The following is an 18,171-nucleotide window of genomic DNA, read 5'->3' on the forward strand; positions in this document are numbered from 1 at the left end:
AAACAGATAAGATTATGGAATGAGGAGTGATATAACACAGTAACAGCGAATATATCAGTCCACTTATCATTGTAAACAAGGATGGAGGAGTACATGTGGCCATTGATGCACAAACTCTAAACAAAGTAAAAAGAGAGGTGCACAGGCCTGAAAATCTGGACAAAATGTTGCAAAAATTTCATAATGAGGTATTTAACCAGTTTCCACATGACTGATGGCTATTGGCAAATCCCATTAAGTCTAGAATTGCATGAATATAAAGCAATCCTGTTTACTGGGAAATGTTATCGATACAAAGTAGTTCCATTTGGGCTGAATACCTCTCTGGCAGTGTTTATTAGAGCTCTGGACTTTGTGTTAGGAGAGGAGTTGAGTTCCAGGTTAACTATCTATGTAGATGATTTATTTATCTACAATGAAAACTGGCAAAAAAAGCTCCAAATTGTTGCTCTTCAAGCAGGAGGCATCACTTTAAAATTATAGAAATGTGAACTTCTAAAATTAGAAATTAAATTCTTGAGCCATATAATTACTACTACCAGCATTAATAAGGACCTGGAGAAAGCTACGTGCCTTAGAAAAATTTCCCCCACCAAAAAATAGGAAACAGGTGTAAGCCTTTTTAGGTTGGTGTGGATTTTACAGAAAATTTGTTAAGGGGAAACCCTTCAACAATCCACACTTGAACAATCTATAAAAAGATTTAGTGCTTTTGTTTGGACAGATCAGAGTCGGCAGGATTGTGAATCTTTAAAGATTAAACTTTGACATGATAATGTTTTACATCACCCAGTACTGTCAGAGACTTTCAATATGAATACTAACAGTAGCACCTATGGGATTGGTATTGAAATTTTCCAGGAGATAAATGGTACAGGAAATTTAGCACATAGAACTATAGCTTTTGCCAGCAGGGCATTGACAGGAAACAAAAGGAACCATACCATATCAGAGGAGATAGCCTTGGCCATATTATGGGACCTAAAGAAATTTATAGGTTGGTGGGGTTTTACGATCTTCACACATTGACCACAAAGCTCAAACATTCCTTAAAGGTTGTTGCCTTCTAAATGGCAGGCTCACCCAATGGGCTTAATACCTGGAACAATTTCATTATGAAATCTGCTATGTAAAGGGTACAAAAAATTATGTGGCAATGAATTGTCCCAATGGTACTGATGTACCCAAGGAATGCAATGGAGATGGAACTTTCCAAATTAATTACATGAAGAAGATCAGGCAAAAATGAATCTGAACAGATTTGCAAAACCATGCGATATCATCAAAATGAGCAACCAAATTGGAAATCTGTATAAGTAAATTTTGATTTTTAAAAGTATCTTGTATAAGAGGAAAGGCTTCATTACTGAAGAATGGATGGTGTGTTGGCCTACCCAATTTGATACAGATGTCAGATTATTTTCACTAGCATTGGGCCAAAGGAGTGTCTAGATAAATTGGCTAGTGTTATAGTGATTGCCAATAGTACGAGTCGAAAGGTAACTGAACGTATTAGGTCTTGTGACATCTGCCAGATAGCTAAGGTAACCAATAGAACTAATCAAGGCCCAATGCAGAACACGTTACCTAAAGATACCATGGATTTACTGTCTGTGGACCTGTATGGACCCCTCCCCACAACTTCTGGTAATTGTAAATGTATTTTAGTGATTTCGGAAGTATTTTCTACATTTATAAAATTGTATCTCCTGAAAAAGGTGACAGCAATGTCAGTATTCGATAGGATGATTCAGTATTTGAGAACCATTGGAAAACCCAGTGCAGTACTGCCCAATAATGGCCCCAATTTAATTTCAAAACCTGGAAAGATGGAATGGAGCAGAATGGTGTAGAAACTAAATATATTAATGAAGACGTTGCCTCATGGGTTTACTGAGTTCACACCTGGGGAAATTCTGCTCAGTACTAAGAGCAAATGTTTAAATGAGGAAAAACTAGAGTTCCCAACGTTTACAGATTTGGGATTAGCCCAGAAGAAAGAATTGGTAAAAGAAAAAACAAAGCCGAAACGAGATCTAAAACGAGCAACCTGAAGTTTTCCATGTTCAAAATTGGAGACTATGTTCTTCTGAAGACCCATGAATAATCAGGTGAACTTAACCACGAAATTTCTAAATTTATGTATATATAATGGGCCATTCACAGTACAAGACACACCTCACAACAATGCCTACTATTTAATCTACCCAGAGTCAAAGAAGCTCCTTGATGTCCATAATGTAGTGGATCTCAAACTGTATGTACCTAGGAATGAATAAATGAAGAAATCATACCAGACTAAAAATGTGTATTATGCTGTAGATGAAATGTATCTATCTTATGAAGCTACCATACTGTATTTAACTGTAATTTATGTTCCTATAAAAATGTTGTTACCTATGTAAAATTGCTGTTACTATCTTAGAAGTTTCAGATTCTAAAACCTGTTGTAAAATATGTGAAACCCTGTACTGAAAGTGCTACAAGCAAATGTTGCCAAATTGAAAAGAAATGTGGAATGCCTTAAATACAGAATGGGCAGCATAGAAGACTTGCCAAAGTGGGGAAAAAAAACTGTTTATAATAGACTGCCAAAACCCAAAATGGGCAGCCAATTGATTAATGTGATATGTAATTTGTTAATGTTGTCAAATGCAGTGCAAGATGCTATTGCAGGTAGCAAAATCATTTTATTTTCATATCTGTTAGTGTTGTATGTGTTTCGCTACAGTTTTCAAAGAGGGACTGTGTTTCAAATAAAGGCAGTAAGAAAAGAATAGTAGGTTCAGTTTAAATATGTTTGTTTATGTAAATATCAAAGAATGGACTACTATTATTAGAATCAGCATTGATAGTTTCCTCCTTCGTAAATTCAAAATCATGCTATAGGATGTGTTGCATGTACAATGTCAAATTGCTTGTGATATTTGTAGGGGGTATACTTTTATGTGTATACCTACATTTCTTAATGCTTACAAAATGCTACTCAATATTCTTGGCAATACAGATAAATTTTGGTTACTACTCAACTTACTGTTTCACAAAATGAGAGTCAGATGTGACAGGTGTAAATAATTGAATAATGTTGCTTATGTCTTGTTTTGGTAATTACGTGTATAGAGTGTATAGTGTTTTAATGTGTTTTGCAATGTATTCTTTTCATGCTCAACTCTGGATGAAGTGATTATTATTTTCGACTGCTTGGCACCATTAAGGTGTTATTGATGTTTGCGTAGCAGGAATCTTCAGTGAACCATGGGGCATATGTAACATCCATTTTTGACCTACTTTGTATTGATATTTCTATTTGTAGAGTTGCTTATGTAGAGTGCTGTATCTGTCATATGCAGAGTGTTTTACCTGTCACGGAAATTCTTAGACAATGTATACATATTTCAGTTATGTGAACTTTTTGAACAATGTTCAATTTATGCTTATGAATGAAAATAACTCCCGGAATGATTATTATATAATGTACTGTAAATGACTTGGTCCATAGTTAGGGAATGCAGGGTTGAATGTAAAATATGTGGGGAATCCCTGCAGCTACAGAAGTAGCCTGGCAGAATGGAAAAGGTGTCGTTCACGCAAGCGGCAACTCGTCCCTTGCGACGGCTAAGGAGTCTGGCTTGAGCAGTGCTGTGGTTAATATCTCGCTAGCAGTAGCAGAACATTGTAGTTCATATTTTTGGAGTATTGAGGCAGAGGAACTTAAGAGTGTTACATATGGACCTCAGATGCTGCATTTGGTGATACCATGTATAAAGACATTGTTTTTGGCCCTGCAAAAATATAATTCAGAAGGTCTATAACAGGGCGGGGCCAACAGTACTGCGATGACTACATCGCTGCCATGTTAACAGCCACTGCAAATCATGCCACCAGTGGCAGTGCCACCAGCCTTCCAGCAAAATGTTTATATTTGGCACTCTGTAAATGGACCAGGTATTTGTGAAATTTGGTTGATTTTAATAATAATCACGGTATTGCTAAAAGCTCTATCTTGCACCTGTGATTATCCCAAATCACAAACCTCACCAGGAATCCTATCCTAGTGAATTTAATTCCGAGTGAGCTAATTTATTATGAAAAGACTATTCAGCAGCCGTAAAAATAGTTGTGATTGCTTTCTAATGTGTGGAGTTATTGTGTTTCAAGTTCAGTTTAATAATTTGAGAAATACACCACTTCCAGTGCATTTTTAAATCGATCTGCATTACTTTTCTTAAATACTTTGGCTTACTTAAAAACTGTCCAAAAATAGTAAAGTTGTTAGTTAAAAGAATAATAATAATAATAATAATAATAATAATAATAATTAGAAGTGAAAAAGATTATTAATTGTTGCATTTATGCACTTTGATCAGAATTACAAAGTTTTATTACTGTTCATTCCATGAGAAGGTGTTTGAACTTGAATTTAATGGTGTTGGCATTTGCCCACCCAACTATATTTTGAGAAGGTTAAAAGACTACTTTTCAAAGCACATTTGTTATTTGAAGAGTTATAGTTTGTTGTGCTTCACTTAATGAATAATTATTGATGAGAATACTCACCATTTTCCATACACACTTGTGAAGATTTGTTAATGAGCGTGGCTCTTCCAACCATGAAACTTTGAGGCCCTCGTGTACTGAACTAGTTAGTTAATGAAGCAAAGCAAAGGTACCTCCACAGCCAGTGTAGTTAGATTTGCATTCTGTTTAATTGCTTCAAACTGTGTCCAATAAAGAAATATTTACTGCATTAGCTACTTAAATGTAAGCTGGGTAACGTAAAGGTATAGAGACCGTGTACTAGCAACGATGTTATATGGTAGGATCATAATAGACCTCCTGATTTAAATCAATCATTTCATGCTTTGCCCTGTTTAGTATTGCTATTAGTATCATGTGTGTTGGTGACTGGTTCTATTAACTGCTGCATCTAGTTCATTCAAGGCAGGGCTTAACTTTTAAACTTTTAGGTGCCGTAAGGCGCCCCCTTCTATCACTCCCCCCACTGACCACAGAGAGAGACTTGTGATAAGACTTACAATGAGAAATTCTTTCTTAAATACAGTTCTGAAATTCAGGTTTTTTAAACCATAATATCTTATAATCAAAAACATAACACCACAAGGTTCCACCACCTGCCGTACCAGTGTCACTTTGCTCCATAGTTCTGCTTCACACGTATTGGCACCAAGTCATACTCACGACATCACGTTTTCAAATGCTGCCAGCCACAACGTTCAAACAGTTTCTTTGTAGCTGCTCTATGAACGTGTGTTCAGTATTCATCAACAAGGCATTTAGCAGTTAATGACTAAGATATTCCTGCTCCATCTGGGTCTAGTACAATTTCGATTTCCCACGTCTTCACGCAATGTTAATTCTGTGAGCATTTTGTACCATAGCAGCTGATCGTTGCGTCGCGCCTGCATTGATAACAATGCAAGATAAAGTTAAAACATTCTCCCCTCCCACTTCCTCACCCTGAGGCTGCCGTAATCTTTCTCCTCTCCTCTCGTCTCCTCTCCTCCCCACATGTTACACTGCCATGGGAAAAGACTATATGTAATGTTCTTCAGTCAGATTTTGTCATTTGAAACTTTCATGATACTGAGTGAAAATGAAATCACAAGTTTTATTTATACAGGTAATAAATAAATTCCCTTCTGAATGTAAAATGTAACTAATAGACTAAAAATATCTATGATTTAACTTTTACACTCGTAAAAAATTTAGTTGTTCCTATGTTACTAGCCAAAGAGAAAGGTCTTTACCATTTAATTAACATGAGACCCTACGTGTAAAAATTGAACTGAAAAAACACTATTGTTCCCAGAATGAGATTCCCACTCTGCGGCGGAGTGTGCGCTGATATGAAACTTCCTGGCAGATTAAAACTGTGTGCCGGACCGAGACTCGAACTCGGGACCTTTGCTTTTTGTGGGCAAGTGTTCTTTATGTTATAATAATCAGGAAATGATAAACTCGTCATAGAGATGGCAGATTTGTTCTTTTCCATAAGCCCATAGTGTCTTAACTGAGAAAAACATACTTCATGGGTAGCCACTGCAAACTGAATATTTATTTATTAAACCACAAAAAATCAAAAGGGACCTGTTATTATAAATGTTAACACATTTGCTGCAATCTGACCGAAAAATGTTTTACATGTAGAATACATCTTGTAGGAAAAGCAATCAATGCATTTGGCATTGGGAGAGAATTATTACAAAAATAAACATGCACTTATATTAAAATCAGCTTCACAGTGAAGTCGACCATTTCAGTCAAAGTCGCACTTATAACAATCATCCATCTTTGGCGAATATTTTACAAAAATGTCAAAGCTTCTTGAGTTCCATTATAGCTCTGTTAAAATTACTTTTTCATTTCCAATAACATACTGTGTATATAAAAAAATTAGTTTGTACGTTAAACCATTATTTAAACAATTTTACTTCAGCGGGCTGCACGAAGATGTTATACTGTTTCAAACAGCAGTTGAAAACTTCAAGAATCCCACATCACAGTAGATTTTTAGCTCGATTTGCCGTTCAACAATTAAACCGCTAATGACCAATAAACTGAATCGGTGGGATTGAGTATCGATCTGTTAACTCATATATGATAAAATTACAAATGATTCCAAATCAAGAATATCACATTAATAATAAATTGTACCGAGCGTTAATTTTGAGATTACAGTTTTGTAGTTTGAAATATGAATTTCATTTCCCTTCACTCATAAAATAACGAGTCCTGTCAACATGCAGTATATATCTTTGACCTAAGGGTATACAACTTTGTTTAAATATTTCCCTTTAAATTTTATTACACTTTCAACACAGTGTATTAACTTTAAATGACAAACATCTGTTATCCTGACAAAAGTCAGTGGCATATGAGGAGTCAGTTTATACAGAATATACATTGTGTATTTATTGTTAAAAAGTACCTTTTTAGGATGTATTATTAACTGAACTCATAGTTTTAACTAAGTTCATACTCAGTGGCTCAAATAAAGGAAGAAAAAGTAAGCATTGTGAAATTATTTTAAACACAATCAATGGAGATGGATTACGAAAAACATTTCCATAATACAGAATTATCCTCATTATACACTTTATCACTTCATGCTTTTGACTGTGTAGCAAGTGCAGAATGATATCCCTTCACCATCCAAGACGCCCATTTTCATATCTAGCTACAGGAGGTCCCAGAAGTCTGATGCGTAATGAACTACAAACAGTGCAGATGTAGAGTGACGATCTCAGTGGTGTCATAATTAAGTTCATTGCAGAAATGCCACGTTCACACTCTGCAATCGACACTGCAATGCTGTTTATTATTGATACAAAATTTTTGAACATTGGTGGCTGTACAAGAACAGTTGGCACTTCTCCACTTAGTAGTGGTTTCAGACCCTGTTTGTACTCCCTGAAGTCCTTCATTACTTCAGAGGGCTATTAATCTTAAATCTTTCACACATTCGAAAAATCTCATTTTCTCCATAAGTGATTGATATGTTTTTAGGCCACAATTTCAGGTGAATGGCCTTCATGTAGTTCATATCATCATCGTAGCTTTCAGATGCATTCACTGTTGATAGCAACCTGGATCACAAATTATTTGCCAAGCTGCGATTAAACTGTTCATCAGGAATCTTAGAAATAATTGTTCTTTGAGAAAGTTTAACACATTGAAAGTTCATATTTTCCAGTGCAATGTTAGCTACATTTGCATGTTGTCCCATTGCATCAAACAGACTTTCAAACACTTTTAATAAAAGTGTAATGTCGTCGTGAGCTTGAGCAAGGTTAACACTTGATCTTTGAAGCTGTAGGGATAGATCGGCCAACTCTTCTAAGGCATCAGAGATTACAGCTAGGTTGGAGACGAAAGTTGTAGATGACAATGTATTACAAAGCCCTTTGTAAGAAGACCGTTGTTTTGAGTCTCGTTTCGTGTCCTCTGATACTTCTAAAAAATGACTGTACAGAGCCCTGCAATCTTTCCACACAGCTTTTACTGCCAATAAACTGGAGGCCACCCAACGAGTGTCAAAACACATGACCAATTTTTAAATTTCTAGCTCCAAACCTTTAGCAGCAACTGCCAACTCACTGCTGTTTTTCGGGGAGCAGCTGAAGATGTTTCTAACTTTATCCATGAATATTTTAAAGTGATTAATTCCCACCACTTCTTCTATCGTGTCATGCATGGTGAGTTCTGAACGATGATTCAAACAATGCCAGATGAATAAGTTTGGAAAACATCAGCTTTGCAAGGTCAGACTTTTTTCCTAACACGACAGAAGCTCCATCGCAAGTCAAAGCGATTAAATGGTCTTTCAAAAACTCACAGCCTAGTCCTAGTGATTCTAACTGCTTTAAAAGTTCTTTCAAGATATCAGATGCTGTTGTGTCATTTAGCCCAAAAAGTCGCAAAGAAATTGTCATGGCGTTTTCCCTTTTAACAATGTTCTGAACTAGACAATCAAAGCTTTTTTGTGTGAAAGTGAAGTGGCTTTATCCAAAAGAAGTGAAAATTTGGAGTCACTTTTTATTAAATTATTTATTAGATCTGATGTCATCTGGTCAGAAATATGAATCACTATATTAGATCAAGCAACATTTGAACATAGTATTCGGCCCATATCCAAACCAATTTTAATTTGGAGATCAATTTCTGTCTGAAACTCATTAAACAGTCTATTTAACTTTGCTTGCTTATAAGCTGTCCAAAAATACGCTCAGTAACAACTTTTTGTTCCTTTACTGTGGAAGCGACGGAGTTCTGAATGTGATATTTTTCTGCGTAGTCTGGATTTTGTTTGCTAAACCGTGAGCTTCAAATGTGCAGTGATCAAACAGTTTTTTCCTAAGAGACGTTATTTGATCATGTCCCACATGAGCTTACAGTTCCTAAAAGCCATTGCTCACTCAGTTTTAACCGTTTTGTTTTTTCAGCACCTAGTGTATATCTACAAACTTGGCCTTTTTTTAATAATCAACCACGGGTTTTTAGCTTTATAATCTGTACATTGTTCGACAGACCGACAATCTGGCTTTCCATCATCATTACAATTATCAATACTGTCTATAGATGTTTTGTCTGTATCCATATCCACCAACTTATAGAAATTTTCATTTTGCAACAATGACATAGGAGAAGGATTGTCTCCTTTTTTGTTTGCATCTTCTTCTCCAGCCACAGCTGACGTCATGGATTCTACATCTAAACTGTGGTTTTCATTGCCCTCACTAACGTTTTGTCTTTTAGGTTTAAAGAAGTCACTAATTTTTGTAGAGATATACATTACTATTAAACTCTCCTGTCCACTGAGTTACAATGTGTAAATAAACACTACGAACAAACCAAAACAATGCTGTCGGTTCTGAGCAGAACAACTGCACTGCAAGCGATTGACGTACAGAGAGTGATTGAGTAATATTGTTGAACGTGAATTCCTGAAGTGCCTGTTGGATTGTTTGTTGGCTTCTCTGTGAGGCAGCGATGGCTAACAAGGTAAACTGATTCAAATTGAAAAAGCCATAGACACGACCTGTCTGAATCGTGGACTAAAAAGACTGAATTCACATAGAGACATACAGACAGGCAACTGTAATGCGAGAACTACTTATGGGATTTACTTGTTTCTTTCTTTAACTCACAGATATATTCATTTACTATCTATTATTATATATTTAGCTACTTTAGGTAGCACAAGAAATAAGCCGTGGCTATAATTGTAAGTCAAGTCGCAAGAAACTGGGCTGCCGTCGTGCTCCTTACACTATTAGAGCAAAATCATTTGATTTTTTAATGAATTGTAGACCTCAAAAAGAACCACAAAAAGTCAGCAAGAGCATGTGTTTGTCTTTCACAGTTGAGTCACACTCAATTTTTCTGCTTTGTGGGTGTTTAAACAGCTGACTTCAGAAGACAAAAATCATCATTATTCTTCAACCTTAATCTTTTATTTAGGTACATCTTTTTGAGCTCTACAGTTTGGTACTACATAACGTGATATAGTTCTTATGGATTATGTAATGTATTTCAAGAGAGCATGCTGGCAGAAAACATTTTTACTTCATATAGCTGATGACATTTAAACGGCTGAACAGACTTTCAGAAATATAGCTAAGAACCGTCCCCATTAAACCAGCTTTCAAATAAAAAAACGGCTTTAAAATTGGAACTTTCGTTTGAGAACTATGTTGGGGCAGACAGACAGACTTAAGGGTCAAACATATACATGTCTGTTCTGCATTGGGAGTTCAAATTTGCCCCCTGTGGGAGCTCCCCTCTACTGTATAGCTTCAACCATGTTCTAACGAGGGTGCGGGCAGATAAAGACAAAGGTCAAGAGTGCCGTGGGCAAAGGGACATATCGGGTCGCAAGGCTGCCAACTTTTAGTCATGTTTGCTCCATTCGCACATATGATTTTTAGCTGTGACGTAAATTACAACATGGAATAAAATGATTTCGTGAAAGCACATTATAAAGACGTTCAAATTCAAACATGGCTTACATTATTTATTTCTCATTAACACACATAACATGAGATGTTGCCTTGCTACTACATTGCTGAGGTTGTTGGCAGTCGTATACAAAAGGCAATATGCACCAATCACAACTTTAGAATGATACTCCAATTATCTTGGGTATACTGTACGTGCGTACACACACACACACACACACACACACACACACACACACACACACACACACACACACACACACACACACACACACACACTCTCTCTCTCTCTACCTCCTGCCCGTCACATCATGTTGGCGAGCCATTGTCATGTTCACTTGTGCTGGTGCAGCGGAAAATTACGGTTACGGTTTGATTTAATACACATGTACTACTTCAAATCTCCGGTATTGTACTGTTAAAAAAAAAGGGGGGGGGGGGGAGAAAAGAGAGAATTAGAAGAAAGGGAGTTTCTGGGAGGTGCCAGAATGCATTGTGGCCAAAATTAAGCCCTGATTCAAGGTACATGTTGTTGTTAGGCATATGCTACAGTTTGCAATCTTATTGGCCATTTGTTTGACCTCCAAATTAGTATTACATTTATCTGCAAGGTTACGTTGCTCTGGTGTAATGTGAACAGATATAAAGAAACAGGTGTGTGTGTGTGTGTGTGTGTGTGTGTGTGTGTGTGTGTGTGTGTGTGTGTGTGTGTCAAGGAAGGTTAGGTTAGCCTTAGCACTGCCTTCTGCTTTATTACATTGTTTGACAAGAATTCCTAATTAGGCTGGCGACTGACATTAATACATAACTAATATGTAATTAATAAGACTTGCTTTTGTGCTGGAGAACATCTGTTCCTCACACAAATGTTAAGTGTTGGTTATACTCTGCTGGAGTGTTTTGGAAACGAATCCCAGTCTGTTTGTCCTGTTCCCATTAGGTTATATTGTGGTCACAACTTTCTCAAAAATTCCTCACAGCGGTTTAAGGTTAGCACTGATTGCCTTTTATGGTTGGCCACATTACCGCTAAAAGCAGTCCCTTTGGAGGGGCCCTCCTGCACAATTCCACCACATGTGGGTGGCTGACTTTCTGCAAGGCTGTGCCCTGTATTCTGTGACATTTGTATGGCTGCTTCGGTATCTTGGCATTTTCAGCTCTTCAGGAGGAAGGCAGAGCTTTAGTTGGTAAAGACATTTCCAGCTGGAGTACATCACAACCAGACACACACACTGGAATCAGGTATTGAATTGTAAGGTGTATCCAGCAACAGATGTGCACTCGGAGCACAATTCAGGTATGATAATGAGTGAACTAAATTTTAAGAGAACTGTTATGAGAATTCAGTGTGTAAATAAATAGGATAGCGAAGTACCCAGGAATGGAATGGGAATTTTAACTTCTACGAGGCTCTAGACAACGTGATAATGAACGGCAATCAAGCGAGTATCCACATTTGTCTGCATAATCCGTGAGACAGGAGTCATAGCAACAGAATGCCAGAGAAACACCATCCAGATACTACAGAAGCAACCAAGCACTTGTAAGTGCAATAGCTAAACAGCTCATGAATAGAGCTTTTTGAAAAAATAACAACAACATGAAGAAGAATGGAAGACAAAGGTGATTATCTGTTTGAGGAAGATAAATTTGGAGTAAAGGATCCAGGGATAGTGGAAGGAATGTGTAAGAAAAATCAAGGTATCTTTATTGGATTTGAAGATCTTTACTTGACATTTGACAGCATGAAATAATGAAAGTGTGTGAAATTTTTTTAAAAGGTACATATAAGATATATTGAACAGCAGGTAACATAGAATATGTACAATAATCAACAAGAATTGGTATTCTGAATTAAAGATTGTTAAAGATAAGGATGCAGGTAATCTTCACACACGTTCAGATGAACACTGAAGAATCATTGGTGGAACTGAAGAAACTTATAGCAATTTAATTAAAACTGAAGTTGAAAAGGATATCACTGATAAAATTCACTGGTGATATTTCTGTGTTCACCGAAAGTCAGACTGAATCACCAGAATTGGTGAATGTAATAAACAGTTGAATGAGTGCCAAATCAGGATTAATGAATGGAAGAAAGAGGAAAGTATTGGGGTGTGGCAGAAGTAACATTGGTGGCAAAGTTTACAGAATTAAGGACCACACAGTAGACCACTTGTACGGACTCTGGTACATGTGATGCTAATTTACACTGAGGGTCAAAGCACGGTTGTTATAAGGAATAATGTAGCATGGAAAAACAGGAGATTCCCCGCAAAACAAAGTTACTAATATCAAAGATATGCCTTAATTTGTGTTAGACATACCTGAATGTATGCTTGGAGCAGAGTACTGCATAAAAATTAATCATGGATTATGGAAAAAACAAGAGGGGAATCGGAGCATTGTAAATGTGGTGCTATTGACGGATGTTTAAACTAGGTGAACTCGTAACAGAAGAACTATCGAACATCTCTGCAGAATAGGTGAAGATAGTGTGATATGTGAAAAACTGTGACAAGTACAAGGGTCAGCAGAGTAAGTTATATTTGAAGGCATCAGGGAATAACCGCTGTGGAACTAGAGGTGGTTGCTGAGGTTAAAAACTGTAGGGAAAGACAGAGATAGGAAGACGTGTAATTGTGGACTCTGGGAGCTCATGGCACTGCAATTCTGCTGCTCAGACAGACAGACACATTGTCAACAGAAGGCAGAGTTTCCCCTTTGCATGTCTGTGGTTACCGAGACTGGCTGTTACAGCAGACTACAGTGGGGCAACCAAGGTGGTGCACACCCTGGCAAGCTGAGGCTCTGCTGGCGTTTGCTTCTGTTTGGTGATTGCCGAGTATATTTCTTGTTACTAACAGAAACTATAGCAAATTATTGGGTTCTTTCTCCTCTCTCATTCCTGACAAACACCAAAAATGGTCTCATAAATGTGTGTGTGTGTGACCTCTGCTAGACCATTCCAATGCATCTAAAGTAATAGACATTTATCTCATCTGACAGTGTTACACATTCAGTGCACTCATACTCTCCCCATCACTAAATTTTCTGGGCATGACATTGTCTGAATTATTGAAACTTCCTGGCAGATTAAAACTGTGTGCCGGACCGAGACTCGAACTCGGGACCTTTGCCTTTCGCGGGCAAGTGCTCTACCAATTGAGCTACCCAAGCACGACTCTCATTCTGGAAACATCCCCCAGGCTGTGGCTAAGCCGTGTCTCCGCAATATCCTTTCTTTCAGGAGTGCTAGTTCTGCAAGGTTCGCAGGAGAGCTTCTGTAATGTTTGGAGGGTACGAGCCGGGGTACTGGCAAAAGTAAAGCTGTGAGGACTGGGCTTGATTCGTGCTTGGGTAGCTCAGTTGGTAGAGCACTTGCCCACGAAAGGAAAAGGTCCCGAGTTCGAATCTCGGTCCAGCAGACAGTTTTAATGTGCCAGGAAGTTTCATATCAGCGCACACTCCGCTGCAGATTGAAAATCTCAGTCTGAATTATTGTTGGCATTGGTTTGCTGGTCTTGATGAATAAGACACTGAACTGTTGACAATAACTATTTTTCCTACCAACCTATTCTGAACTAACCTCTCTTCCATGGTACTATGATCTAGTCGTGGGGATACCACCTCTGATTGTATGTTTTGATTTTATTCCCAGTTCACTTTGCTGACCCTCATTAAATCTAGACTGAGCATTTACACTTTGCTTTTCAGTATTTATATCTTATCTACCATATAATGTTGTGTGCACGCGCGTGTGCGTGTGTGTTTTGAGGGAACTCACCGCATTTGAGAGACTGTGGCCTGATCAGGTGGAGGAGTCGTGGGCCGCGCAGCAGCAGGTGTCTGGCGAGGTGCGCTGGCAGAGGTGGCGGTGGCAGCGGTGGTGGTTCTGGTTGTGGTTGTGGTGGTTCTCGTTGTGGTTGTGGTGCTGGTGGTGGTGGTTCTCGGCTCTGTAACGACTGGTGCACTGCACATACAGAGAGGCAGGGTGTGAGCTGGCTGGGCGTGTCCTCGTGGGGATGTGGAGGTGGCTCACTATGGCCAGCACTGCTGAGGGACCATCCACACAGGGGATAGGGCTCCAGTTAATACAAATGAATTACCAGTAAGCTAATAACAATCAGTTGTACCATCCGAGCTTTCCACGGCAGTCGCTCAACCCCGTACAACAGGTAGTTCAAATCTAAGTGCAGCCAGAAGGTACATACAACGCCCAATACTTGCACAAAACATAATTACAGAATTACTGGACAGGTTAGCTCAGGTGCTGTCGCCATCAAAACTATCCAAACGGCCTGAATTCCACTCCACCTAAATTGTATGATGATGATGAAGTCCCATATTCCTTGACAGAGTGTAGGGGAACGACGAATGCACCCACATAATGTTACTGTCTTGCAGTTCCTCTGATCTCTTTTCGATATGGGCATTTCACTCTACAAAATGATTACTAAAAGACCCCACTTGAAGCAACTGATTTGTAACACTGAGTCCACAATCAGACTAATATCACGATAATGTGAATATCGAAACCTGTTATAATTAGATGGCAGCTTGTAAACTCAAGTTTATTGCAATAAATGACTTTTTGGAAACTAAGTTTCAACTTGAAATTAAGTGACGAAAACATTTGTATTAAGACTACCATCCAGGATTCCAACTGAGCACCTATTGTCTCTGTTAACTAAGTACGAAAGATCTTAAATATCATTTCAGCCACAGGTAAGCATGTGTGTATGTGTGCATGTTGGAATGTTGAAATGGCTTCGCATTGTGTTTGATGATTCAAACCTAGCAACTAATAGGATTGTTAACTAAGTGCAGTAATACATTACATATCCAAATATAGCAATATGAGAATCTGAACTGTCGAGAAAAAGTATTTTGTTCCTTTACTGGGATCTGAATCCACCACTTCTCATTGTTTTCTAACCACAAATACATGTTAAACATCTGCTTAGTTTAGCTGTAGCAGGATGTGCCCATATATATACTGGAAATAACCTAACAGAACATTCTGTGTAGGGTGGGAATCTATCCCCGCGTGCTGCATGCACCATCGTTGTTGACTGCACACAAGATGATGATGATTATCGAATTCTTTTTCGCCACTTGCTACGAGGTACGCGTTTTAACTTTTCAAGCAATCATTTAAAGTTTTGTGTGACAGACTTGAAATCGACACCAGCTGTCATAGTTGACAAGACATGCAGAGGCGATAAAAATCAAAATTGCTTTTCTCCTCTGGTTTTATGTGCACGACACAATGAAAATCATTGCAGACAACCATGAATACAATGGATGCTAATAACTATGGACATATCCGTGGGAAGAACTTCGTAACACAAAAGAGCTTCATTACACCAGATGTGTACTGTTACATTCTGAGGACTCACATTAGCCTCTGATTTTACGTTTTTTTGTCAGGACCAAACATTTTTGTTTTATGAAGGTAAAGCCAAATAGTTCAAATGCCCATCCAACCATCCTGTTTTAAGTTTTCCTTTATTTTCTTAAACTAAGCAATGCAAATACTGTGACCTTTCCTTTGAAATGGCACTATCTATTTCCTTTCTAACATTTGAGAGCTGTAGATTCTACTTTGTCTCTAATGGTCTTGCAGTCGATGGGATGTTTGACACTTAATTACTTCTTTCTTTCTTCCTCAACATTTCCTATTGAATTAAAGTGCCGCATGATGGCTAATTGGTCACATTTCAAAACATTTGGCAGTAATTGATTGAGCCATACTGGTAAAACCAACCAACTGAAAATGAGAACATTATTTCCTGACGTAATTTCTTTGACACACTTACCACATACGTGCACAAAATAATACAACAAAACAAAACAAACATTTCCAGAATACAAAAGGACTCACAAGCTGAAAACTTACAAACACACTCAACAAACACACACTGAGAACACCACACAGAAAAGAACCAGATGGTACACCATGACCTACACACATTAACACACATAAGCAGAGCCAAAATAAAAAAAATACCACACACACACACACACACACACACACACACACACACACACACACACACGTACACAAACAGATGACATACTTCAATAATTACACTCGAAAGTTTGGCAATAACATTCGATCTTTGGTAAAAACATTTGACAGTCGGCAACAGAAACCAAAACATTGCATTGAAACAATCTTTCAGTTCATAGTGCTGTGGAGTGTGGGAAAAAAGTGCAAATTGGCATTCATAAGAAGAACAACACCAAAAATGCAATGGAAGTGTAATATGTAAGAAATTGTCCACACAACCTGTAAGTACAGTTCAAAACATTACTACTTAATAGGAAATACCAACCACCAGACCTGTTTATAACCTATAGGCACAGTGACAAAAATGTAAATTAAATAGCTAACATATGTACATATTCCAGGCCACTGATAACGCCTTGCACAAAATAAACTCAAAACGCGTATGGCACTAAAATTGTGTTTTATTCAGTTGCTGTCAGATGGTCCATAAGTAAAAATTATCAATATACTGTGACGCACAAAATACTTCATGCACCATTTTCGAAGGTTTAAACAACAATCCTCATGACCTTCAAGAGTACAATATTCAATAAGTCACTCCATGAATACTTTATAGCTACAAATAAAAAATTATGATTGATAAATATACTTATTCCAACCTGCATGACAACATGTCAGACAAAAGTCTATGATATTATGCATGAATCTACCTGTTTCAGTTAAATTATGGGTGGTCCTTTTAGGCTACATGCATCAATGTAGTATGCTACATGAGGAAAATTTATGGACTTTCTTACGCACTTGCACGGTACATTTTTAGGCCTCCTTTTTCCACATGGAATTTATATGGAGGGATTATCTGTGCTACATGAGCTACATTTACTAAAGACAAGCCTCGTCTTTGCCAAGATTGATGGTGTTAATAATAACAGAAGAAATTATAATAATGCATCTCTTCTTTTAGTAAAATTATAAGCCTCTATCACAATAATAAAGAACTAGAAAATAATTAACGTTCCTTGACACAATGGCACACTACTGCAGTTATAAATGTGACAATGGAGAACATTCTGGAAGTTTGATTGATACTTGTTGCTGAGTTTGTTTTGTACGATCTAGTGTTGGTGTAACTTAAACTCTTACAAGATCACAGCAGCTCAAGTGGGAAAAAACACTTCCTGCAGAAATTTCTGTAGCCTACAATAATGCCAGTAGTGCAGCTGACAATTATGTGATTTTATTTCAGTGATTACAAAAACAACTCTAAAGTACATATTAGGTAGCTGAGGCAACTAGTGGCCATTGATATGGATTAACAAGGAAAAGAATGTTTTGTAAAGGCTGTAATGAACCTCCAGGGAAACGGAACGCTCATCCAGTGACGAGGAAACCAGTGGCACTGCATTGAAAGTAGTTTGGTGGTCTGTTAAAATTTCTCTACCTTCATTTGCTTAAGCTCTGTGTTCGAGTCACTGATCAGCCAAACACTTAACAAGTATTAACAGACCCTCTTTGCCTCTGTTGAACAACATAAGGTTCCACTTTCCTTCCTAATCTACAATAAAGCCGACACTCCTTCACTACCTGCTGGAGGAGAGTCGGTGTATGTTGGGCCATGACAGAGGCAGACGTCCGGCTAGTGGAAGCTCATCATTAACCTTTCTTGCACCAGAAATT

At 37.8% G+C, this 18,171-nt stretch overlaps 1 protein-coding gene across 1 annotated transcript in view; it reads right to left on the reverse strand.

Annotated features, from left to right (window-relative positions):
• Positions 1 to 18,171, reverse strand: part of LOC124770903 (BTB/POZ and MATH domain-containing protein 3-like) — an 83,692-nt gene that overhangs the window by 21,582 nt on the left and 43,939 nt on the right. Inside the window, exon 3 of the mRNA XM_047249220.1 lies at positions 14,266 to 14,451. Within this exon, the coding sequence (XP_047105176.1) occupies positions 14,266 to 14,451 (186 nt within the window). The remainder of the gene's footprint in view (positions 1 to 14,265; positions 14,452 to 18,171) is intronic.

Source organism: Schistocerca piceifrons, unplaced genomic scaffold (genome assembly GCF_021461385.2).
Source record: "Schistocerca piceifrons isolate TAMUIC-IGC-003096 unplaced genomic scaffold, iqSchPice1.1 HiC_scaffold_835, whole genome shotgun sequence".
NCBI lineage: Eukaryota > Metazoa > Arthropoda > Insecta > Orthoptera > Acrididae > Schistocerca > Schistocerca piceifrons.